This window comes from Leguminivora glycinivorella, chromosome 5, assembly GCF_023078275.1.
Source record: "Leguminivora glycinivorella isolate SPB_JAAS2020 chromosome 5, LegGlyc_1.1, whole genome shotgun sequence".
Classification (NCBI taxonomy): Eukaryota; Metazoa; Arthropoda; class Insecta; order Lepidoptera; family Tortricidae; genus Leguminivora; species Leguminivora glycinivorella.
The window spans coordinates 1,103,887-1,130,148 of NC_062975.1; the positions used below are offsets into that span (position 1 = coordinate 1,103,887).

Here is a 26,262-nt window from a genome sequence, read left to right on the forward strand (position 1 = left end):
TCGGTTTCGCTGTTAATCGCCGAGCATTTTCCTTCTATCTTGATTTAGTTCTGTGATAGGAACTCAACTAGCTACATACCTTGTTCACCGTGTCTTCTGAATCAGTCTTGTTCACATTGAACGGTGTGTTGCTTTAAATAGTCGCAGTCTGTTTAGGATCGGAGTCAGGTAGCGGTAGTTCTCGCAAGGGGAGATATAGCTAATATGACTACTATAGGAACACAACTAGCTACATACCTTGTTCACCGTGTCTTCTATGACTACTACAGGAACACAACTAGCTACATACTTTGTTCACAGTGCTTTCTGTATCAGTCTTGTTCACATTGAACGGTGTGTCGCTTTGTATGGTCGCTGCCTGTTTATGATCGGAGTCAGGTAGCGGTAGAAGTCCAACTCTCGCAAGGGAGATATAGCTAATATGACTACTATAGGAACTCAACTAGCTACATACCTTGTTCACCGTGTCTTCTGAATCAGTCTTGTTCACATTGAACGGTGTGTTGCTTTAAATAGTCGCAGTCTGTTTAGGATCGGAGTCAGGTAGCGGTAGTGACCCAACTCTCGCAAGGGGAGATATAGCTAATATGACTACTATAGGAACACAACTAGCTACATACCTTGTTCACCGTGTCTTCTGAATCAGTCTTGTTCACATTGAACGGTGTATCGCTTTGTATGGTCGCTGCCTGTTTATGATCGGAGTCAGGTAGCGGTAGAAGTCCAACTCTCGCAAGGGGAGATATAGCTAATATGACTACTATAGGAACACAACTAGCTACATACCTTGTTCACCGTGTCTTCTGAATCAGTCTTGTTCACATTGAACGGTGTGTCGCTTTGTATGGTCGCTGCCTGTTTATGATCGGAGTCAGGTAGCGGTAGAAGTCCAACTCCCGCAAGGGGAGATATAGCTAATATGACTACTATAGGAACACAACTAGCTACATACCTTGTTCACCGTGTCTTCTGAATCAGTCTTGTTCACATTGAACGGTGTGTCGCTTTGTATGGTCGCAGCCTGTTTAGGATCGGAGTCAGGTAGCGGTAGAGGCCCCGCTCTCGCAAGGAGAGATATAGCGGATACGGATGTATTTACTAGGAGCGTTTGCGGGTTGGACAGGAATTTGGCTGGAATATAAAACATGATTCATTATTTTAAAAACAGGTTGCAGGTCTTGTAGGTATTTTCCACGGTCCCGGTTTCGAATCTCACAGATATTTGTTCCTGAGTCATGGATGTTTTCTATGTATACAAGTATTTGTATATTATATATATCGTTGTCTGAGTACCTGCAACACAAGCCTTCTTGAGCTTACCGTAGGACTCAGTCGATCTGTGTAAGAGTGTCCTATTTTTTTTTTAACAAGGGTAAACAAATGTAACATAATACGCCAGTTTCTTATACAATCATTAATAATGTTTCAAAACAGTCATTTGTATTTTTAACTACATTGTAATTTACAGTCAAGTAAGCATTAATAATTTAAAAATTTCAATTGGAGGTTTTGTAATATTTATCGTGATGGGTTTTTCAGAATTTGGGACCCCCAATTAGCGTAAGTTGTTAACAAAAATTAACTCGCTGTCAGTTTTGTGATGATAATTAAGCATGAAATTTCAATAAAAATATTGTTTTTGTGTTAGTTACTTAAACTTAAAGCGATAATCTACATTCAGAATGTGAAAAAGGTGAATTTTGAGACATATTTTATGCTAAATTGCAAGACTGACAGTGAGTTAATTTTTGTTAACGAATTGGGGGATCCAAATTCTGAAAATGCCCTTGAGGAAAATGCCCTTATCGCTTTAAATGATTTTTTTTATGTGACATCTTATTCATAGTTCACCTAATTAGATAAAAACAATAAGTAAATGTTACATGATCAAGCAACTTACCTAAACTTCTAACCCCCTCTTGATACGGCTCCCAATTCGCCCCACTGAACCCCTTCCCCCCAAATTTCCCCCTCTTCGCCAACACGAGACACCGCTCGCACACATGCGAAAACACGCACAAGTATCCACACTGGGATTCCAAGTTCCTATTACCCTCCCCCTGTACCACGAACTCTTTCAACTCGCGCTCTATCGCTGACTTATCGCTGGTGTGTACTGAGATTATAGCGTAGATGACGGAAGCGGCCTCTCGGATGTCTTCCTTGGTAGAGGTTATGAAGAGGTTTTTGAGGAAGGGGAGGAGATGCGTGTATTTGGCCGCCATCTTTTCGGGCACACAGCCCACGATGTCTAGGAAGCATGTGAGCGGCATTATTTCTGAAAAAAAAAAAAAAGTAATGGTAGGAACACAAAATTGATACAAACTCAACAGTTTATGGTCAATACATATATATATGACTTCATCTACAATTTGTCTGTATATTTAGATTCAAACAAGATCTCTCTCTATTTTTTGCTGGTGACTGAATGAAAAACAAATTGATAGCAAAGTCTAAAAGCTTATGATAGACCATTCTAGTCCATAATCATCATGTTATATTTCGACATGTTTCAGAGAGCAAGACCGGCTAAATATTTTTTTTTTGTCAGAAATTATATGTTCGACCAAAAACTGACAACTTTACCTGAGCTGAAGCTCAGTAGAGAGGTGACCATAGAGGTATCGATCAAAGTCGAGCAAACTCTAGCAGAAGTGACCAGCAAAGACAACCTAGCGACACATGCAACCTTTACCTGGGCTAGCGCTCAGTAGAGAGGTGATCATGGAGAGGTATTGCTCGAGCACTTCAGAGTCGAGCAGTCTCTCGTAGAAGTACTTGGCGAGCAGAGGGGAGGTGGCATTAGGGTGCTCCGAGCAGTCGCGGAGGCCCGCCTCGCGGTTCAGGCACATGCGGAGGTAGCGAAGGATCTAGAAGTATGGTATTAGTTAGAAATTAGAAACTAAAATATAACCCGGCAACCTTCAAATCAAGGGTGAACAGGCATCTTCTGGGCGAGCTCACTAAATCGTAGGCCACGTCTTTGCCTCTGGCTAGTCTGTGGTCAAGAGTAAGCCCATTTATAATTTAAAAAAAAAAGTATGTACGAATAAAATCAAGATTTCCAGGGCAGGTATCGAACCAGCGTCCCCTGCTAACGTGCCTAAAGCGGCAATTACACTAACTTAAATGAGTACGTTGTAAACATCGGTTCGCTGCGAGCAGCACGTACACACTGTGTTTTTTGGTAACAGAATAGAAGAAACAAGTTCATATATTTGTATGGCGGCCGAGCGTGTCAGATTTTGTACTGAAGTTGTTACTTGCCTGTGATTTTAAATATGTCTCCTGAGACAACAACACAAAAGTTATGAACACTCAAGGGCCTGCCCTTGAGTGTTCATAACTTTTGTGTTGTTGCAATTAAATAAGTATAACGTAACGAGGCATCTTTAATGTTTTTGTTGACTTCAACTTACAAAATTGACGCCCGAAAGCTGCAAGCTGCGATTAAAGACGGACAAGTCAGTGGATTTTACTGAGTTCATTTGACACTCTAAATAGATATAGTAGATGCTCACTTGTGAGTGCCCGGCTTAGTCGTTCGCCGCATGAAAACAATGTCGGTTGCCTGGCAACCTCATACTTTCCAGTACTAGGTGAACGACGCATTGTAATTGCGACGTAAGCCCCTCAGCCATCATCACTGGCTGGCTATCGCTCTTCGCTCCACAATGTATATTGTGTATTTTTTTTAAATTATAAATGGGCTTTTTCTTGACTATAGACTATCCAAAGGCAAAGTGGCCTACGAAAGAGTGAGCTCGCCCAGAAGTTGCCTGTTCATCCATGATTTGGAAGGATGTATACAATCCCTTAGGGCCATGGTGTCCTCACACAAAACTTATAAAAAAATGTAGAACGCTAGTGGCATCTAAGTGCGTTTTCACATTATTCGATTCGACATCGGATGTAGGACCGATATCTTATACTTTAAGAACCCATATTTGTTTTTTTGCCTTTGACATTCTTCCTGCATACGACATCGGATCGGGTAATGTGAAAACGCTCTAAGGGCAAAGTGTAACTATTACGCTCTATCAAGATTTCGTGCCTAGAAAGAAACACATGATAACATAAAAGGGTGTTCTAGTAGAAATATTATAAAGTAAGATATATATATAAACGTGATATAGACTTATAAGGTCTAAGAAAAAAACGTACATCTAAGCCATAGAGAAAAAGGTACGGTGGCCTAGATGGTACACCTACACCTTTGGGGGGCGCTAATATTATATTTGACATTTTAACACATATCAAAAGGTTCAAAAGATTTAAGCCTATGTCGAGAGATGGCAGTCTATGCACTATGATTACACATTTTACTTTGACAGTAACTCTCTATACTCGATCCTCTTTGTATAAACCAATAAACCAATGATCAACTCACCTCTTGATAAGTCAAAGGGTGAAACTGCAACACTTGATTATTGACCACAAACCGATGCTTCGCATTCGACCCTTTCTTCCTCTTCTGCATCTGGTCCCACACGTAATTCACTATATCCCCAAACTTTGGCACTTTGAACTCTTCTTCCTGTTCTTTGTCCTTGTCTTTCTTGGAGGTGTCGTCGTCTAGGTTGACAGTGTTTGTCTCTTTCTTGTTTGCGTTGTTGACGACGTCTTCGATCTCACTTGGGCGGGAGGTGCCGTATAGGCATTTTAGGGCTTCTGTTGACACTTCGTCTTGGCTTGAAGAAATAAGTAACTTTTAACATTACTTCTATAAAATTGTTAAAATAGTAGATTGTGTCACTAGTCACTAGGCAACAATAGTTATTTGTTATACAAGGGGGCAAAGTTGTATTTTAACGCCGAGTGTGGAATTGAAAAACGAGCAAGTGAAAGGATTCTATAGTTGAACCACGAGCGAAGCGAGTGGTTCGAGAAAAGAATCCTGAACTTGCGAGTTTTTTAACACACGAGAAATAAAATACATTTGCACCCGAGTGTAACACACAACTTTTCCCCTCACTATAGCGAAGAAACTACAACGCAAAAAATGCGTTTGTCACTGCTTCGGTGCTTCCAGTAGTTCCACAGGTGGTAAATCATCTTTATTACTAGATTCACCTACTTTATCAATTTTAAAGCAGTTAATTTGACTTTATTCAAGGTCAAATTACTTTACCCACTAGTGGATAATATGCGTTTTTACCTGCTGGTATTAAAGGACAAAACACGTGTTTCCAAGCCGAGCTAATATCATATTTAAGCCAAGGGCGTGCATTAAATCCTGAATGAACCGAAGAATTCTAAAATAGAATCACGACAGTCTGACAAATATATAAATAAAAAATTACAACACTATAGTGTCGTTTCGTTCAAATCAATTAATGTGAGAAAGTGGGACGACGGGCACAACAATGTTGCCACTTTTTAATTTTTACAATTTTTTGCTAGACTGTAACTGTGCAGAGTTGACTTGGGCGTTTTCCAAGTGTAGTAAGACACACAAGTAAGTAAAAAATAATGTTCTTACCTGTCTCCACTGGCGAGTAACAATAGATATCTGGACGGGATGTAGTCCTGAGGATAGACGGCCGCAGAATACCGCATTGCGATGTATCTGATCATTGACTCCTCACTATGCATATAACTGTTGGAAAGAGATGCATAGATTATTTGTCATGATAGTGTGTGAATATAATTTGTACTTTCTGTCAAGTAAGTACCTCCGCCTTACAGAAGACCGCAGCCAAATAGCACTAGACCCTACTCATAGTGTTGTGTTCCTGCCGGTGAGTAAGGCTGCCAGAGCTCAACGAGGGTGCGGTGTGCTGATGACGGGAGGACTTACGGAACTGACTTATTCCGTCTATTGTCCTTTGAGTCGTCGGCAACCCGAACCCTCCTTGGAACTTGTGCACTCCTTTTTACTGTGTATTTAACACAGCAAAAGGGAATGTACAAGTTTCTAATGGGGTGGCAACGCGCATGTGACACTCTTTGAGTTGCAGGCGTCCATAGGTTAAGGTGACCGCTTTCCATCAGGCGAGCCGTACGCTTGTTTGCCACCGACGTAGTATAAAAAAAAGTATGAATGTCTATTTTTAAAGCATTAGGGCCCCCTCTCACTTAGTGTCTCGCGAGCTTAGCGTCGGACCAATTGTATGGAAAAAGACGCCATTATTGCGCCATATATTGGCGTGACAGAGCCAGACTGCATTTCGTTTAGCTTCTGGGTCATTCCAGCGAAACCGACACCACAGGCATAAAAATTAAATAACTTAATTTACATTTAAATCTACATCTAGAGAATAGAACATTATGCCTAATTTTATGAATCAATGAGTTTTTCCTTTTTATGACATTTTTTTGCATTTTATATGTGTCCAAACGTACCCCTAGCACCAGTTGTCTAAGGTGGCATATATATACCCTAAGTTGGCAGCGCTATTTCGCGCTTTTAATAAACATTATGGAGAAAGTGATATGTGTAAAAGAAAATATATTTAAAGCTGTTTAAACCAGTGGCAAGTAAATTTAAATTAAGTTTCATGGTTAGGATTTATTGGGCGTCTACACAATGCGTAACTCACGTCCCGCCCGTCACAATAAAACAAAGTTTTTTCTTGTTTACCCTAAAAGTATCTAAACTCTTGATGTCTTACTTTGTGAAAGTAACAATTAGGTTGAGGTTGGTTATTTTAGCTAAAAAACGCGTTGCTCTTGTGAATAAAAGTATACTTTTAACGCTTTTCAAAGTAGGTCCCACCCGTCACAGTGACGGGTGAGCAAAATGGGTTATCTGATAAAACTTGAGTTAATGAGTATAAAATCCTTCTTTTAAGTTTAGTTAAACCTAACTGGGTTATATTAAAGCAAATTATATGTCTAATATTGCTTAATTCGGTTGTGGTATTACTTTTTAGAACACAATGAATGCAATGAGGCCTATGAGTCAGGAAGAAGTCTTTTTCATTAAAACTGGTAAAATTTTTGGCATTATTTCTGACCCACTGATAAAAGTATGTGGTAATAGACTGTTTGACAAGGTTTGACAATTTTCTGAACCTTTAAAAATTCAAGTTGAAAAAATATTTTTTTTGGTTTAATGCTCTAAGAAAACTACTGAAATTATTACTTGTAACATTAAATAATTAATAAAAGAGCTGATTTAAAGTAAATACAAACGAACTGTCTTTATATTTTTCATATATTTGTATACTCAAATGTTACTCGTCCCACCCGTCACAAAGCGCTGTCCCACCCGTCACAAGCATTGAGAAGCAAAATTATTTTTGTTTTACGAGTTATTTGCGTAAATTATTCTAATACCTAATCTATATAATATCAGGAATTAAATAAAAAATGGTTGTTTAACAAAAGTTTCGTAGTTTCTTACCAATTGCGAATTGTGTAAGTCAAGTCGGAGAGGAGAGGCACTTTGAAGTCCCACCCGTCACACTTCTTATACCATCAATTTCTCATAATAATAATGACATTTTCATATTTTTTTTGATGGTACAGTACGCATTGATTATTCAAGTAATTGATAATGTCATATTTAATACGCTAATTGTTGCCGTTTGGCAGAAATAAAGCAAAATGTAGGCAAAAAAGAGTATAAATGTCCCACCCGTCACAATGGAATGACCCTTCTGGCGTCGACGATTGCCATTCGGCTACGCCGACTACCTACTAATTGAGGTTTAGTTAGCCATTTCAACCACTTTTCTAACAAGTTTTAAGTAAAATTTACTAGTTTTAAATAGAATTGACTAGTTTCAAGTAGGTGCTTACTGATTGAAATAGATATCATACACGAAAGAAAAAACGGCAAGGCCCACTGGTGGCCGAGCCGGGAATCAAACCCTAGTCTAGTGGTAAAGACGTTAGCCGCGAAAGCTGAAGACCCGGGTTCGATTCCCGGCTCGGTCACCAGTGGGCCTTGCCGTTTTTTCTTTCGTGTATGATATCTATTTCAATTTATAATTTATATATAGTAGTGTGACGACTTGAAAAATAACAAATCAAAAATATTCAATAAAATAATTTGATTTGTTCCCTAGTTGTATAGGTGCTTACTGGTCAAGTAAAGCGAAGAGTGCCAGCGCTTGAGGCTCGTCGAAGGCGCTGGTTTTAGGTTTCTTGCTCTCCGAACCTTCGTCTGTATCCATCGCCTCTTGCGATGTGCTCGGGTCTTCGGATATCGTGTCCATTATTTCCAGTTTATCTGAAAACAGATATACAGAATCTGTATTACAGATATTGAGTAAGTCAGTGCAAGTTGCGGAAACTTTCCAAAAAAATCTTATATTTCTCGAAAAATTCACGAAACTTTCAAGAAAAATAAAGGGAATTTAAATTTATGAAATGGAAAGTTTCCGAAGTTTTCCTATGTGAAAATTTCAGAATTTTGGAAGCTTTCCGTCGGCATATCAGTAGTCGAGATAATGTAAAACTAAAAGTCATTAAAATTTGTATATTTTTATTAAAACAATGTACTCAGTCCATGCAATGAATAGTAGTCCGGATTTGATCACCAGTCATTCGTTTCTATGAAGTAGGCTTGTGCCGTTTCGTTCGTTGATCGGAGCGCTGCGATCTCGTTCAATCGCTCCCACGAACTAGTTCGCTCTTTTAGGTCTTTTGCTCATTTAGTTCAGCCAGATCAGCGACCACTGCGGTCGGAAAGATTAGAATGAATGGGACCGAATAGTGTCAAAACGATACGAATAGTCCACAGATAGTAACATTTCGGGCCGAAAGGTTGTAAGTAACCGAAGTTCAATATGAAAACTTGACTTTTTTTGTTGCTCTGCTAAGTAGCTCTCGCTCTCGGTCGGCGCAGTCACACACTCGTTCTCGATCCAAACCGTTCGCGCTCGCCGATCCTATACTGAACTAAATGAGCAAAGACCGATTCTCAGAGCACGGAAAGATTCAGTTCATTTCGGTCATTGATGGGATTTTATTCCTAACAGTTCATAGTTCGTGAACGACACAAGCCTACTATGATGGACAGGCAGCCAGTATGGATGATCGTCTTGACCAGGCAGACGCAGCAAACGAATCAGTAATGTCTCTATCCATCTTGTATGTTAGCGACAGAGACACGTTTCGTTCTTGTCTTACCACAGAATATATAATAGTACAAGTACAGAAGGCTCACTCCTTTGATGTTCACAAAATTCCGCCATTATAAATCTTACCTACATCAAAGACCTATATAACTCCATCTAGACGGATAAAGTCTAAGAAAAAAACGTACCTCAGTACCATATAGATAAAGCAGTGGTGACCTAGATGGCGTTACACCTTTGGGGTAGGCTCAGCTAGATGGCGCTAATATTAAAATTTGACATTTTAAAACATATCAAGCTCAGAATATGGGCCAAATTGTCAAAACTGAGGTTCAAAAGTTTTAAGCCTGTGTGGAGAGATGGCAGTCTATGCACTGTGATTACACATTTTGCTTTGACAGTAACGCTCTTTAATACTCGATCCTCTTTGCCTACATTAAGACGCTGACAAGACCCAATGACCTTGACGCTAGCGTACACTGTCTATTCGCATGGGAGTAAGTGAGAGCGCGATGTCACTAAAACAGGGCGGCTAGGTACGAAAAGTACGGAAAAATATTAAAATAAAAGATGCATTATTTGTGCAATCTGTTTCGTCAGTGTTTTAGACATGTATATTTTTGTTATTGTAATTTTAATTAAAGACAACTAAGTGTATAATTGAACGACATAGAACCGTTAAATGACGAACTCGAGACCAATCTTTGCATTTTTTTTCTATCGAGCCGATTTCGTTAAATCGTGTATCGAGTACGGCTATGTTCGTTGAAATATAATGAATAATAACATATAATTTACTTGCCTTACTAAAACTAATAGTTTGTCTTAAAAAACTGCGCAAGTAACATCAATTTTGCGCAGTTGGGTGTTGTCAGCCCCTTAACAAGCGGACTGCGCGCGAGCAGCCGACATTGAATTTGATTGCGCAGCGCGAAGGTACCGCCGGCATATACTAGTAGCGCGGTGATAGAATCGCGGAGTGAGCTGCCCCTAGTCTTACCCAAGGTATTTTTTCCACTTTTAAATTGGTTATTTACCTTCCGGGTTGATCTTCTTGAATCTTCGAAGAATGTTGACCAACGACAAGCTGAGTCATACCCTCCAGTAAAGCGTAAAGCGTCCCGCAAGGCTGTCCTCATCTCTGGAGTGGCTTCTGGAATCTTCTTGACTAACTCTTCGAGGAGCGCGAACTGGTTGTTTATCGTCTTCGGACACTTCATTGCTAGCCTGCCTGTTAAACAAAGAACAAAATTTGATATCCATACTAATATTATAAATGGGAAAGTGTGTGTGTGTCTGTTTGTTTGTCCGTTTTCATGGCAAAACGGAGTGACAAATTAAGTGATTTTTTAAGAGGAGATAGTTGAACGGATGGAGTGATATAGGCTATTTTTGTCTCTTTCTAACTCCCCACTTCCCTAAAATAGGCGGTGGAAGACTGTGTGGAGTATTCCACAATTTTCGAATGTAACGCGAGCGAAGCCGCGGGTAAAAGCTAGTCGAGTCAAGACAACGAGATCATCAACTGTTACTCTTCAAGTATCAGTCATAGATAAAGTGTTTTTTTATAGATGTGCAAATCAATTGATGAAATAAAACCGGTTAAGAGCGTGTCGGGCCACGCTCAGTGTAGGGTTCCGTAGTTTTCCGTATTTTTCTCAAAAACTACTGAACCTATCAAGTTCAAAACAATTTTCCTAGAAAGTCTTTATAAAGTTCTACTTTTGTGATTTTTTTCATATTTTTTAAACATATGGTTCAAAAGTTAGAGGGGGGGGACGCACCTTTTTTTTCCTTTAGGAGCGATTATTTCCGAAAATATTAATATTATCAAAAAACAATCTTAGTAAACCCTTATTCATTTTCAAATACCTATCCAACAATATATCACACGTTGGGGTTGGAATGAAAAAAAATATCAGCCCCCACTTTACATGTAGGGGGGGTACCCTAATAAAATATTTTTTTCCATTTTTTATTTTTGCACTTTGTTGGCATGATTGACATACATATTGGTACCAAATTTCAGCTTTTTAGTGCTAATGGTTACTGAGATTATCCGCGGACGGACGGACGGACGGACGGACAGACAGACATGGCGAAACTATAAGGGTTCCTAGTTGACTACGGAACCCTAAAAATGTGAAATATTTCATAAGTACATTTTCACAACTATGACATAAATTTACAAAAAATCTGCTTTCTAAAATGTAAACCTACTACACCTTAAGCTGAGTTTTCACTTAGGGCCAGTTGCATCAAACCGTCTGTCATCGTTAAAGCGTTCGTTAAATTTTATTGTATGGGAAGTTCCATAAACGTCTGATGATGTGTCTTGTCAAATGTGGTTAAGTGGAGTATGTGCTTTTTAATTTCTTAAAATCAAATAAAATTGCAAATTACCTAAACACATGTAGGCCTTGGGTTGGTGTTCCGCGTGTTCATCAGAACGGATGATCTTCAGCAGGCCTTGCAGAAACACTGAGGACACTTTCCGTAGCTGGCTTAGGTCACCACTGAAAAAGTGAAGTTAGTTATATACTCTGTCAAACAAGTCTGTCAGTAAATAAGAACAAAGAAAACTATAGTTATCCTTTTCTCTAGCACCCTAAAGAAAAGGATGCATATAGTTTTCTTTGTTCTTATTTACTGACAGAGTATAGTAGGAACTGTATACAAAATATTTTTCTGTCAATACATTGACTTGAGACAAAGACTTATGTAACTCCGTATAGACGCATAAACTCTGAAAAAAAACGTACCTTAAAGCCCTAGAGAAAAAGGTACAGTGGCCTAGATGGCGTTACACCTTTGGGGAACGCTCGGCTAGATGGCGCTAATATTAATATTCGACATTTTAACACATATCAAGCTAACAATATGGGCCAAATTGTCAAAACGACGAGGTTCAAAAGTTATAAGCCTGTGTCGAGAGATTTATTTATTTATTAATATAATATACAATTTACACAGCGTTACAGTTTGCACCAAATGTACTATGATTACTCATTTTACTTTGACAGTAACTCTCTATAATACTCGATCCTCTTTGATTGAGGTTAATTTGTACAAAGCACAACCTCGCCCTGATTTAGACTTACAAGATGAATTGCATAATGTATACAAAGAGTCAATTATCGAAAGACAACATGCAACCATAAGACTAAGGGCTACTTGTATGATCCAGGGTTAGCTAGTAACCTGGGTTTAAACGCTAGGAGTTAACCGTTTAGGTTAGTTGGCTAACCCTGGATCGTGCAAGTCGGGTCTAGTAGGGGTTAGTCTTTGTAAATGTTTTATTTATGTGTAATTTGGTCAAAATGTCAATACATGACGACCGGTCTGGCGCAGTCGGTAGTGACCCTGCCTGCTACGCCGCGGTCCCGGGTTCGAATTCGGTAAGGGCATTTATTTGTGTGATGAGCACAGATATTTGTTCCTGCTTATATCTCTATGTATATAAGTATTTATATATTATGTATATCGTAGTCTGAGTACCCACAACACAAGCCTTCTTGAGCTTACCGTGAGCCTCAGTCAATCTGTGTAAGAATGTCCTATAATATTTATTTATTTATTTATATAAAAGTATGTACATATCACCTGTTGATAACGTTGAGTAAGAACATCAGCGCCATGTTTCGCAGCCTGGAGTTTGTGTTCGGATCGAACAAAGACGAGAATATCACCTGCAAACAACAAGATATAATTATCTAGAAGCAATAAGAGCAGTTCCCGAATACTTTGTAGCCACAGCAAATTTTAATTGATCCTATTTTGTTACCAACATTTAGTAATATAAGTCGACTTTCGTAAGATATATAGAGGATAATTGTTATAATTAAGAAAATATAGATACTAGAGAACCTTAATGACGAAATAAAACTTACTAAAATCTCAATTCATCAAAAAAATCTTGGTAACAAAATAGGAATAATAAAATTGAACTTTTTCCTTAATTTTTGTACCTACAAACTTTTCGAGAACTGCTGATAACACAACACGTAGATTATTTTAATACCAACACAAACTAACCTAACCACAAAATTAAATTTTTGAAAAAACCCCCGACCGCGACATAGTGCACCGATTTTCATGAAACATGGCTAAGAACACTCCCGATTAACTCAACTTTCAGAAAAAAAAAACTAAATCTAAATCGGTTCACCCGTTCGGGGGCTACGATGCCACAGACAGACACACACACACAGACAGACAGACACGTCAAACTTATAACACCCCGTCGTTTTTGCGTCGGGGGTTGAAAAAGGCGCAAAATTCAAAACATTCACGCCTACATTTGTTAAACTAAATTTGTCGCTGTAGATCCATGGCAGTCAGCAATCCTATTTTTAACCCCCGACGCAAAAACGACGGGGTGTTATAAGTTTGACGTGTCTGTCTGTCTGTCTGTGTGTGTGTCTGTCTGTGGCATCGTAGCTCTCGAACGGATGAACCGATTTAGATTTAGTTTTTAGGGTTCCGTACCTCAAAGAGGAAAAACGGAACCCTTATAGGATCACTCGCGTGTCTGTCTGTCCCTCTGTCACAGACGATTTCTCCGAAACTACTAGACCGATTTACTTGAAATTTGGCACACGTATGTAAACAAGTGGCCCAAAGACGGACATGTAATATAATTAAATGAAATGAAACGAAATTTAATCATAGGGGCCACTTTTGGGGGGTAAAATTGAAAATTAAAAATCAAAGTTATTAGAACTATATTGTGCTACATATCAAATGAAAGAGCATTTTATAAGCATCTCAAATATATTTTTTTTATAGTTTTTATTTTGGTAATTTAGAAGTAATTTAAGAAAATAAGCAAAAAATTACCATTCCCCCCCCTCATCTCCGAAACTACTTAGCGTAAAATTTTCAAAAAAATACACGAGATAGCCCTCTACCTGTAGATTACAGGAAAACCTATTAGAAATCTACAGTCAAGCGTAAGTCGGACTTAAGAGAAAAAACTCAAATTGAGATTTTTCACTCACTGCCGCTGCAAGTACTTACTAAATGTTTTGAAATTTTGTGAGCGCCATGGACAGGTAGAAAGAAATTCATTTCTGTTTAGAAATTGTTAAAAATTTTAAGCATTTGCCAAAATGACTTAAGTTCCTACTAAAAAAGAGGCGCTTACGACTGTTTAGAACTGCACTGACCATAATATTGTCCTAATAGGTCCAAAAAATGGTGTATATATACGAAAACAAAAAAATTGTGCCACCGACAACCAAAATCTGAAGTCTATTTGCTCTATCTCTTATAGTTTCCAAAATATACGCAAAATCTTTAAAGTACAAATCTAGTGTACGTTGCCATCACATGTCGTCAGGCGCTCATGACCTTTTTGTATGGAAATGTCGAAATCCGACTCGCACTTTACCGATTTTCATAGAAAGTTGTGTTTTATTATAGTTTTGAAGGAGGTTTCTTGTTTTTAACCACCAACGCAAAAATATTATAATAATAATAGGTTTGACGCTTGACATGTCTGTCTGGCATCATAGCTCCCGAACGAATCAATCGATTTTGATTTAGTTTTTAATGTTTAAGGTGAATTCGTCGAGAGTTTTTTTTTTTTTTTGTACCACGTAGGTGGCAAACATGCATACGGTCCGCCTGATGGAAAGCGGTGACTGTTACATATGGACGCCTGCCACTCAAGGAGTGGCACATGTGCGTTGCCGACTCGACTCATTAGAAACTTGTACAAACCTGTACTTAGAAGGGGCCTGGGTGCCGACGACTCAAAGGACCGAAGGAAGGAGGGGGAAGGAAGGAAGGAGTACCGCACCCTCGTTGAGCTCTGGCTGCCTTACTCACCGGCAGGAACACAACAATGAGTAAAGTCTAGTGCTACTTGATTGCGGTCTTTTGTAAAGCGGAGGTATTAGACTCTGCTCTACCTTAGAGTATATTCAATTTAGTATTAGAGTTATCAGTCAAGAAATTTAAATGCAGCGCCATCTATTATTAGTTTCGACAACTTTTCATGTGACTTTCCATGCCTAAAGGTTCGCACAAGTCTCAAGTCGCGTAAATTACTTAGTAAATTTTGCCGAGAGACGGCGCTAAATACAATAATACTCATTAGAGTACCTATACTTCTAGTCAAAGACATATATAACTCCGTATAGACAGATAAAGTCTAAGAATAAAACGTACTTACCTCAGTACCACACAGAAGAAGGGCTCAGCTAGATGGCGCTAATATTAATATTAACACGCTTTTATTAGGTCGTCGTGTATGTAACTAACTATGTAATGGAATCTACGGAGGCTAATTTAACCATCTTCCAAGGATCGTAGCGTAATGATAATTGGCAGCTGTATGTAGTTCTGATGACAGTACAATAATATGGTACTGTTGAACTGATCTGATGATGGAGCCGGAAGATATGAACTGGAACTACATGATGGAACATCGTATCATAGCTGTTTTTGGGTTTCTTAGAAAAGTCTTGTAATGAACTTTGACTACGATTAGGTTTCAAGGTCTGATGATGGAGCCGGAAGATATGAACTGGAACTACATGATGGAACATCGTATCATAGCAGTTTTTGGGTTTCTTAGAAAAGTCTTGAAATGAACTTTGTCTACGATAAGGTTTCAAGGTCTGATGATGAAGCCGGAAAATATGAACTGGAACTACATGATGTAACATCGTACATAGCTGTTTTTGCGTTTCTTAGAAAAGTCTTGAAATGAACTTTGACTACGATTAGGTTTCAAGGTCTGATGATGGAGCCGGAAGATATGAACTGGAACTACTAAAAAAATTAAGGTAGGCTGCGTCAGGGACACAGCCGCGATGGATAACGTGAAACGTTGTGTGGACCACCGCTACTGAGGAGGGTACGTAACTAACTAGCGAAGGCCGCAGGCCGAGCTGCGGATAGAGAGTGCTCCCAGGTATAACAATAATAAGTATCTAAAAAGCGAAGCGGCGGGCGGGAGGCTCAACGCTGAGCTTCGAAACCCAGCGAAGGCCGAAGGCTGAGCTCCGCGTAGGGCCGAAGGCCCGGAGCGTCCCCGTGGCGCTCCCAAGTACGCGAGGCCGCAGGCCGAGCTGAAAGCGAAGCGGCGGGCCGGAGGCCCAACGCTGAGCTTCGAAACCCAGCGAAGGCCGAAGGCCGAGCTCCGCGTAGGGCCGAAGGCCCGGAGCGTCCCCGTGGCGCTTCCAAGTACGCGAGGCCGCAGGCCGAGCTGCGGACAGATAGTGCTCCCACACAGAGCAATAATAAAAGTGTCTAAAAAGCGAAGCGGCGGGCCGGAGGCCCAACGCTGAGCTTTGAAACCCAGCGAAGGCCGAAGGCCGAGCTCCGCGTAGGGCCGAAGGCCCGGAGCGTCCCCGTGGCACTCCCAAGTACGCGAGGTCGCAGACCGAGCTGCGGACAGATAGTGCTCCCACACAGAGCAATAATAAATGTGTCTAAAAAGCGAAGCGGCGGGCCGGAGGCCCAACGCTGAGCTTCGAAACCCAGCGAAGGCCGAAGGCCGAGCTCCGCGTAGGGTCGAAGGCCCGGAGCGTCCCCGTGGCGCTTCCAAGTACGCGAGGCCGCAGGCCGAGCTGCGGACAGATAGTGCTCCCATACAGAGCAATAATAAAAGTGTCTAAAAAGCGAAGCGGCGGGCCGGAGGCCCAACGCTGAGCTTCGAAACCCAGCGAAGGCCGAAGGCCGAGCTCCGCGTAGGGCCGAAGGCCCGGAGCGTCCCCGTGGCGCTCCCAAGTACGCGAGGCCGCAGGCCGAGCTGCGGACAGACAGTGCTCCCACATAGAGCAATAATAAAAGTGTCTAAAAAGCGAAGCGGCGGGCCGGAGGCCCAACGCTGAGCTTCGAAACCCAGCGAAGGCCGAAGGCCGAGCTCCGCGTAGGGCCGAAGGCCCGGAGCGTCCCCGTGGCGCTTCCAAGTACGCGGGGCCGCAAGCCGAGCTGCGGACAGATAGTGCTCCCACACAGAGCAATAATAAAAGTGTCTAAAAAGCGAAGCGGCGGGCCGGAGGCCCAACGCTGAGCTTCGAAACCCAGCGAAGGCCGAAGGCCGAGCTCCGCGTAGGGCCGAAGGCCCGGAGCGTCCCCGTGGCGCTCCCAAGTACGCGAGGTCGCAGACCGAGCTGCGGACAGATAGTGCTCCCACACAGAGCAATAATAAATGTGTCTAAAAAGCGAAGCGGCGGGCCGGAGGCCCAACGCTGAGCTTCGAAACCCAGCGAAGGCTGAAGGCCGAGCTCCGCGTAGGGCCGAAGGCCCGGAGCGTCCCCGTGGCGCTTCCAAGTACGCGAGGCCGCAGGCCGAGCTGCGGACAGATAGTGCTCCCACACAGAGCAATAATAAAAGTGTCTAAAAAGCGAAGCGGCGGGCCGGAGGCCCAACGCTGAGCTTCGAAACCCAGCGAAGGCCGAAGGCCGAGCTCCGCGTAGGGCCGAAGGCCCGGAGCGTCCCCGAGGCGCTCCCAATTACGCGAGGTCGCAGGCCGAGCTGCGGACAGATAGTGCTCCCACACAGAGCAATAATAAAAGTGTCTAAAAAGCGAAGCGGCGGGCCGGAGGCCCAACGTTAAGCTTGGAAACCCAGCGAAGGCCGAAGGCCGAGCTCCGCGTAGGGCTGAAGGCCCGGAGCGTCTCCAAGAGGCTCACAAGTACGCGAGGCCACAGGCCGAGCTGCGGACAGATAGTGCTCCCACACAGAGCAATAATAAAAGTGTCTAAAAAGCGAAACAGCGGGCCGGAGGTCCAACTCCCACGCAGAACAATTATAAAAGTGTGTAAAAAGTATTCTGCGTGGGAGCACTATCTATCTGTAGCTCGGCCTGCGGCCTCGCGTAAAAACTCTAAAGGTAAACAAAATACAAAAGACAAGACCGTGGGGCCTTCGGGGCCTGCGCACTACCAAAAAAGTCCTGTACATATAAATAAATAAATAAATATTGAACGACATCTTACACAGATCAACCTAGCCCCAAACTAAGCAAAGCTTGTACTATGGGTGCTAGGCTACGATATACATACTTATTATACATAGTACTTTACTGAATTTTAACTACAATGAATCATTATCGCTTGATCGTATGTTATATGCAGCCGCCGGCGCCATTCATTCTAATGCATATTTGGGGAGATGAATATGTGTTACTATAGAAAATGTATATTTATTCCAATCCTTATTAGTTAGTCTTAGTATTTTAAGTACCTTTTTACGGTTATATGCTTAAATTTTTGCATACGATGGCCTTAAAAAACGAATCGGAAGAGACTAGATTGCTTCGGTATGTTATATTTATGCGATGGCGATTTGAGGAGATGAATATGTTTTACTATAGAAAATGTATATTTATTGTAATCCTTAGTAGTTAGTCTTAGTATTTTAAGTACTTTTTTACGGTTATATGCTTAAATTTTTGCATACGATGGCCTTAAACGAATCGGAAGAGACAATATTGCTTCGGTATGTTATATGCGACAGCGGCGCCATACATTCTAATGCATATTTGAGGAGATGAATATGTTTTACTATAGAAAATGTATGTTTATTGTAATCCTTATTAGTTAGTCTTAGTATTTTTAGTCATTTAAAAGATCAACGTAGTATTTAAAATAAGTTGGGATAGGGTTTTCTTGAGACCCTTAAGAGCAAAGTATTTAAAATAAAAGGGGGCTCAGGGGGGGGCGATCGAAGCCCCCAAAAGACTGATCAACGTAGTATTTAAAATAAGTTGGGTTAAGGTTTTCTTGTGACCCTCCAGAGGAAATAAAGGGGGGCTCGGGGGCGAAGCCCCCGCAAAAAAGAAAGATCAACGTAGTATTTAAAATAAGTTGGGTTAGGGTTTTCTTGTGACCGTTCAGAGTAAATAAAGGGGGGGGGGCTCGGGGGGCGAAGCCCCCGCAAAAAAGAAAGATCAACGTAGTATTTAAAATAAGTTGGGATAGGGTTTTCTTGTGACCCTTAAGAGCAAGTAAAGAGGGGCTCGGGGGCGAAGCTCCCCCACAAAAAAAAGATCAACATAGTATTTAAAATAAGTTGGGATAGGGTTTTCTTGAGACCCTTAAGAGGAAATAAAGGGGGCTCGGGGGCGAAGCCCTCCGCATAAAATAAACATCAACGTAGTATTTAAAGTAAGTTGTGATAGGGTTTTCTTGTGACCCTGAAGAGCTCATGAATAAGGGGGCTCGGGGCGAAACCCCCGCATAAAAGAAAGATCAACGTAGTATTTAAAATAAGTTGGGATAGGGTTTTCTTGAGACCCTTAAGAGCATATAAAGGAGGGCTCGGGGGGCGAAGCCCCCCGCATAAAAGAAAGATCAACATAGTAGAGAATGCCTTAAAGCATGAGTCCGCCTTTTGTACTGCAAGATTTTCTTTTATCACTGCTTCCAGTAGTTCCACAGGTGGTAAATGATCTTTATTACTAGATTCACCTACTTTTATCAATTTTAAAGCACTAGTGGATAAAATGCGTTTTTACCCGCTGGTATTAAAGGACAAAACACGTGTTTCCGAGCTAGTGAGGGGAAAAATTCAATGTTGGCTGCTCGCGTGCGGTCCGTTTGTTAATGTAGGTAAGAATTTAGAATAGCGTCATTTTGTGAACATCAAAGGAGTGAGCCTTCTGTACTTGTACTATTATACATATATTCTGTGACAAAACTAACAACATGTGTTCCAAGTACAACATTCGAAATGCCGGAAAGTTAGTAGGTATCGACCGTAAATTGGCGAAATCCAATTTACGGTCAAATTAACACATGTGATGGACCCTGCCGTCTATAATAAATTGCCGCAATATGTGGTTGAAGCGCCTAGTGTGTCGAACTTTAAGTACCTATCGCTTAAAAAATTGGCTGGTCGAGCACCCGTTCTACACTTATGACAATTTTTTTATTACCTAATTAGAAAAATATTTTTGTGCATTTTTTATGTGAATATTGCCTAACTTTTTGTAATTTCAATCTTCTGTCTATTTATTCTCTAAGTATTATTGTTGTATGAATATTATTTTTTTAAATCAAATCTTGACGTGTAAAATGGCGTTGAATGAATAAATGAATATGAGTATGAGTAGTATGGTTATTTTAACCATTGAAAGTTTGTACGGAACCCTCGGTGGGCGAGTCCGACTCGCACTTGGCCGGTTTTTTTTTTTTCATCAAAATCGATCTACTATGTAGCAGTCGGGGGTTTTTTCAAAATTTTATTTTGTGGTTAGGTTATTGCATGTGATAAGAGGCAAACGAGCAGACAGGTTGCCTGATGGCAAGCGATCACTGCAGCCCATGAACGCCCTAAACACAGATTAGAAGTGTGTTGCCGGTATACACTCTTTTTTTTAAAGATTTGTTTAAATTTATATAGGTGTAGAGAAGGTAGTTTGATATAATTTGTTGAAGAGATATATAATTATACATACCTGTACACAATGAGGGAACATTATGCCTGCTCCTGTTGCTTTGTTCAGGTACTGGATTATCTTGAGACGAAGTCTGGTGCACGCTGGTACCTAGAAAATATAATAAATATGTAAAACTGGTTGAGGCACCCGAAGGTCCCCTGGAAGAGATATTTTTACTAAGACCACCTGTTGACTAGTTATATGTTTAGCAATACCTTTAACACTAAAGCTAAAGAATATTTACTTACTTACTTACTTATATTTTTGCACCTTGACATAATGTTTAGCAATACCTTAACACTAAAGCTGAGATAACACCAGCAAGTTATTGCTGCAAATTTTGAGACGCAACTATGGGTAAGAGTGAGTGGCAAAAGGATGCAGATATCTTTTTCTTGCATATACCTCTGTTTCTAAACTTGCAGCAATAACTTGCAGGTGTAAACTCAGTTGAAGGGCAATCGAAAAGAAGTCCTAACCAAAATAATAAAAACTCATGTCCATCTGAAGTATTCATCTCTAATAGGGATGACGACTACATAATATAAAAGAAATGGCATTCTGTATAGTCCGTCAGTTAGATCGTCCAAAAATACTGAACACATATTTTTCGCTTTTTATAAATAATGAAAAAATACAAAGATATAGAACATCAAAGTTCCGGAGTGGGGGCTTGTGACGTCACTTCTAAGTATAAATTGTACGTAGGCACTGTACCGTCGTCATTTTTTGTTTACGAGAAAAAAAAAAAAAAGTTAAAATTCTTTGATAATCTAACTGACGGAATAATTAGGTTTTTTTTAGTCGTCTCCCCTATTCAGTGGATGTAATACAGAATCTATTATATTTAAAACTGGCATGCCTACCTTGCGATCATCTGGAGGCACCTTTAGTCCGCCCCACGTGCCTAAATACAGCGAATACAGCGGCGCCACCACTGAAGCCTGCGACCAGTCCACAGAACTGAAAAAAAAGTTTAATTAGAATTTAAATTATTATGTAAAATATTCAGTACGCACCGATCATCAAACATGTAATCCATTTCTAGATGGCCTAGCAGGTTCAAATTTTGCATGAAGCTGGGTAATTGTGTAAAAACGAATTAATAACCTAACCACAAAATTAAAATTTTGAAAAAACCCCCGACCGCGACATAGTAGACAGATTTTCATGAAACATGGCTAAGAACACTTCCGACTAACTCAGCTTTCAGGCAAAAAAAACTAAATCTTAATCGGTTCATCCTTTCAGGGTCTACGATGCCACTGACAGACACACACAGACAGACAGACAGTCAGACACGTCAAACTTATAACACCCCGTCGTTTTTGCGTCGGGGGTTAAAAATTAAGAAACAGTGTTTTTCTAAATAGGTACTTAACTATTTTAAAAAAGCTACACATCTAATTGGGAATAATGGTAATTTAATGTTGTATAAAAATGTCCTTTGACAACGTAGTGATAATTTTCTTTGATATTGGTATCCAAGTGGTATCAAAAAATATTGTTTATTAAAAAAAACTGGTATGTTACCTGTTGGCCCGTATGAGCGGGCTGTTGGCGTGGTTAGCGACGCTGAACCGCGAGTCCGCCGCGGCGACCACCAGCGGCAGTAACGCGTCGGAAGCATTGAATATGTCCTTGCTTATTAAGTTCACTATCGATAATTTCATCTGAAAAATACCGACATATTTATAATTAATATCTAAGTACTAGATACTCCTTTATGTTAGATGGGGATCAATCAGCGAATAAGGAAATAACTTATGTTGATAAAACAAAGTATTAACAAAAGTTTCAATGTACTTAACTAATGGCGTCTGCTAGCAAGGTGAATAGGGAACTTGACTGTTCTTAAAATAAAATATTTTATACCATGCACGAAATAAAGCATCAGATATTTTTTAGAAAAACATGGACAGAAGTTATTTTTAAATTTAATTTCTACTTAATAAGACAGATAGAAATATATAAAGTAACTGAATTGACCGTGACGTCGCTCAATTCGATTTCATATTAATTCCATATTAGCAAGTCGTTCAAATTCGTTTTGACAGTTCTTAAAAAGAAGCTGATTTGACTTTGAAGAGGCAAGTAGCCTAGATTTAGATAAAATATTTAGTAAAAATTAAATTCTTGCCGTGTTTAACGATTTCACGTCAAACATGTGTAATAACCTAACCACAAAATTAAAATTTTGAAAAACTGCCGACCGCGACATAGTGGACAGATTTTCATGAAACATGGCTAACACTCTCGTCTAACTGAAACCCCTTCCCACTTTAGTTTTTTCTCACTCCCAACTTTAGTTTTTTTTGTCTGAAAGCTGAACTCAGCTTTCAGACAAAAAAACTAAATCTAAATCGCTTCATCCCTTCGGGAGCTACGATGCCACAGACAACACACACAGAGACAGACAGATAGACAAACAGACAGACAGACAGACACGTCAAACTTATAACAACCCGTCGTTTTTGCGTTGGGGTTAATAACTTCTGTCCACGTTTTTAGGGTTCCGTAGTCAACTAGGAACCCTTATAGTTTCGCCATGTCTGTCTGTCCGTCCGTCCGTCCGTCTCCGTCCGTCCGTCCGTCCGTCCGACCGACCGTCCGTCCGCGGATAATCTCAGTAACCGTTAGCACTAGAAAGCTGAAATTTAGTACCAATATGCATATCAATCACGCCGACAAAGTGCAAAAATAAAAAATGGAAAAACATGCTTTATTAGGGTACCCCCCCTACATGTAAAGTGGGGGCTGATATTTTTTTTCATTCCAACCCCAACGTGTGATATATTGTTGGATAGGTATTCAAAAATGAATAAGGGTTTACTAAGATCGTTTTTTGATAATATTAAGAGCGCTATGACAAAAAAAGGCGATATATTGTAAAATGCACAATATTTATCGACAAAATTGTACACTTTACTCATACTAAAAGACAGTGAAAGTACTTGTTTCAGTTAGAACATCTTATTAACTGTCGGTTAATTAAAAAACATATGGAAAAAAAAAGCTTTTTCAATTAGTAATGATTGTTTTCCTGATGCTCGTTTAGGAAAAACCGCGTGAAGCACAGAATTCGGAGCTCTTATTATCAACAATTTGATAAGCTCACTCTCATAAATGAGGTAAATTTAAGTTCCAAATATCTTGTACTTAAGGCCCATTAAACAATATTTATCATTTAATCCTTTGAAATTGAGAAATTGAAAGTAAAACGAACTCAATTTTGTCTTGAAAATACATTGAAACAAGTGATCATTTCTCCGAAAATCTACATGTTATCGAAGTTATTTTAGTATATAAATAATCTGTACAATCTGCTTAAATTGCTGTTATCCATTTGTCGTTATAATATTATATAATGATTTTTTGCCAATTTTTTGAAAATTAGCCTTCCTGTCGCTATTTAACCGGCGACGGACGCCTGCGATTTCAGTGCCGCGCCGGAGCTCGTATAGGTGAGACGTATGTCACTTCGCTCTCCGAGTTCTGATCGCAAACGTCGAGAATATTTATCGTTGTGTGGGTCGGACGCCTTGTTTATACACGGGCTATCCTCGCATTGTGTGTGTGTAAACAGCGACCAACGAATTTGATCCTAGATCCGTAAATATTTGCTTTTGTAATATTTTGTTATGTTTGAATGTTAAAGTATTACAACGTTATGATGATAAATATGTAAAAATTACAATACGGTCAAGATGATAAGACATATCAAGATGGTACTCGGGATCTGATGATGGAGCCAGAAGGTGGTCACCAGTACCAGTGAACCATGTAAGTAAACGACTTCGTGTTTAGGCTCGTTGGGTTCGTCTCAACAAGACCTTTGACAAGAGGTGGTACTCAGGGTCTGATGATGGAGCCAGATGGTGGTCACCAGTACCAATGAACCATATAACTAAACCCAGAGATGGGGAAATCGTAATCGATTCCGGATTACACGATTACTTGATTTTACTTTGTAATCCACTACTGGGTGTCAGATTACTTGTAATGTAATCAAGTGAAACGGTAAATTACCATTACATGTAAAGGAATCACTAATCATCTATACAATAATTACTATTACCAATAATTCGGAATCATAGTCGATTCAAAATAACTGAAATTATTGACTTGATTACTTTCAGATTACAAATATGTAGTACCTCAGATTGCTGACTGTCACTTTGACACAAAAGTCATCATGGGTGTCGTAAAATAGGTTTTAGGGGTGCTGATTCCAAAATTAATGACCAATGTGGAATCTGACATTGCTGACTGTCACTTTGACACAAAAGTCGTCATGGGTGTCGTAAAATAGGTTTTAGGGGGTGCTGATTCCAAAATTAATGACCAATGTTCAATCTGACGTTGCTGACTGTCACTCTGACACAAAAGTCGTCATGGGTGTCGTAGAATAGGTTTTAGGGTGTGCTGATTCCAAAATTAATGACCAATTTGGAATCTGACATTGCTGACTGTCACTTTGACACAAAAGTCGTCATGGGTGTCGTAAAATAGGTTTTAGGGGGTGCTGATTCCAAAATTAATGACCAATGTGGAATCTGACATTGCTGACTGTCACTTTGACACAAAAGTCGTCATGGGTGTCGTAAAATAGGTTTTAGGGGTGCTGATTCCAAAATTAATGACCAATGTGGAATCTGACATTGCTGACTGTCACTTTGACACAAAAGTCGCCATGGGTGTCGTAAAATAGGTTTTAGGGGGTGCTGATATCAAAATTAATGACCAATGTTCAATCTGACGTTGCTGACTGTCACTCTGACACAAAAGTCGTCATGGGTGTCGTAAAATAGGTTTTAGGGGGTGCTGATTCCAAAATTAATGACCAATTTGGAATCTGACATTGCTGACTGTCACTTTGACACAAAAGTCGTCATGGGTGTCGTAAAATAGGTTTTAGGGGGTGCTGATTCCAAAATTAATGACCAATGTGGAATCTGACATTGCTGACTGTCACTTTGACACAAAAGTTGTCATGGGTGTCGTAAAATAGGTTGTCATGGGTACTGATCTCAATATTAATGATCAATTTGGAATCTGATATTGCTGACTGTCACTTTGACATAAAAGTCGTTATGGGTGTTGTCAAATAGGTTTCCAGGGGTACTGTGCAATGTCAGGTTCCAAATCGGTCATGACTTTTTAAATCATTTCATTAATTTTGGAATCAGTACCCCTAAAACTATTTGACTACACCCATGATTCCTTTTGTGTCAAAATGACAATTAGCACTGTGAGATTCCAAAATAGTTATTAATTTTGGAATCAGCACCCCCGGAAACCTTTTTGACGACACCTATGACGACTTTTGTGTCAAAGTGACAGTCAGCAATGTCAAGATTCCAAATCGGTCATTAATTTTCAAATCAGCACCTCCGGAAACCTATTTGACGACACCCATGACGACTTTTGTGTCAAAGTGACAGTCAGCAATGTTAGATTCCACATTGGTCATTATTTTTGGAATCAGCACTCCCTAAAACCTATTTTACGACACCCATGATGACTTTTGTGTCAAAGTGGCAGTCGGCAATGTTAGATTCCATATTGGTCATTCATTTTGGAATCAGCACCCCCTAAAACCAATTTTACGACACCCATGACGACTTTTGTGTCAAAGTGACAGTCAGCAATGTCAGATTCCACATTGTTCATTAATTTTGGAATCAGCACCCCTGCAAACCTGTTTGACGACATCCATGACGACTTTTGTGTCAAAGTGACAGTCAGCAATGTCAGATTTCACATTGGTCATTAATTTTGGAATCAGCACCCCCTAAAACCTATTTTACGACAGCCATGACGACTTTTGTGTCA

At 40.1% G+C, this 26,262-nt stretch overlaps 1 protein-coding gene and 1 non-coding gene across 2 annotated transcripts in view; one reads left to right on the forward strand and one right to left on the reverse strand.

The window, feature by feature from the left end:
- The window catches only part of LOC125226734 (proteasome-associated protein ECM29 homolog), a 68,922-nt gene that overhangs the window by 34,862 nt on the left and 7,798 nt on the right, over positions 1–26,262 (reverse strand). The window contains 12 exon segments of the mRNA XM_048130821.1: positions 953–1,131; positions 1,901–2,278; positions 2,696–2,870; positions 4,391–4,691; positions 5,483–5,599; positions 8,032–8,146; positions 10,048–10,260; positions 11,433–11,545; positions 12,633–12,718; positions 20,446–20,535; positions 21,294–21,390; positions 21,961–22,100. Coding sequence (XP_047986778.1) covers positions 953–1,131; positions 1,901–2,278; positions 2,696–2,870; positions 4,391–4,691; positions 5,483–5,599; positions 8,032–8,146; positions 10,048–10,260; positions 11,433–11,545; positions 12,633–12,718; positions 20,446–20,535; positions 21,294–21,390; positions 21,961–22,100 — 2,004 coding nt within the window.
- Trnas-cga lies at positions 7,798–7,884 on the forward strand. Its single transcript has one exon. It is a non-coding gene; the product is annotated as a tRNA-Ser (tRNA).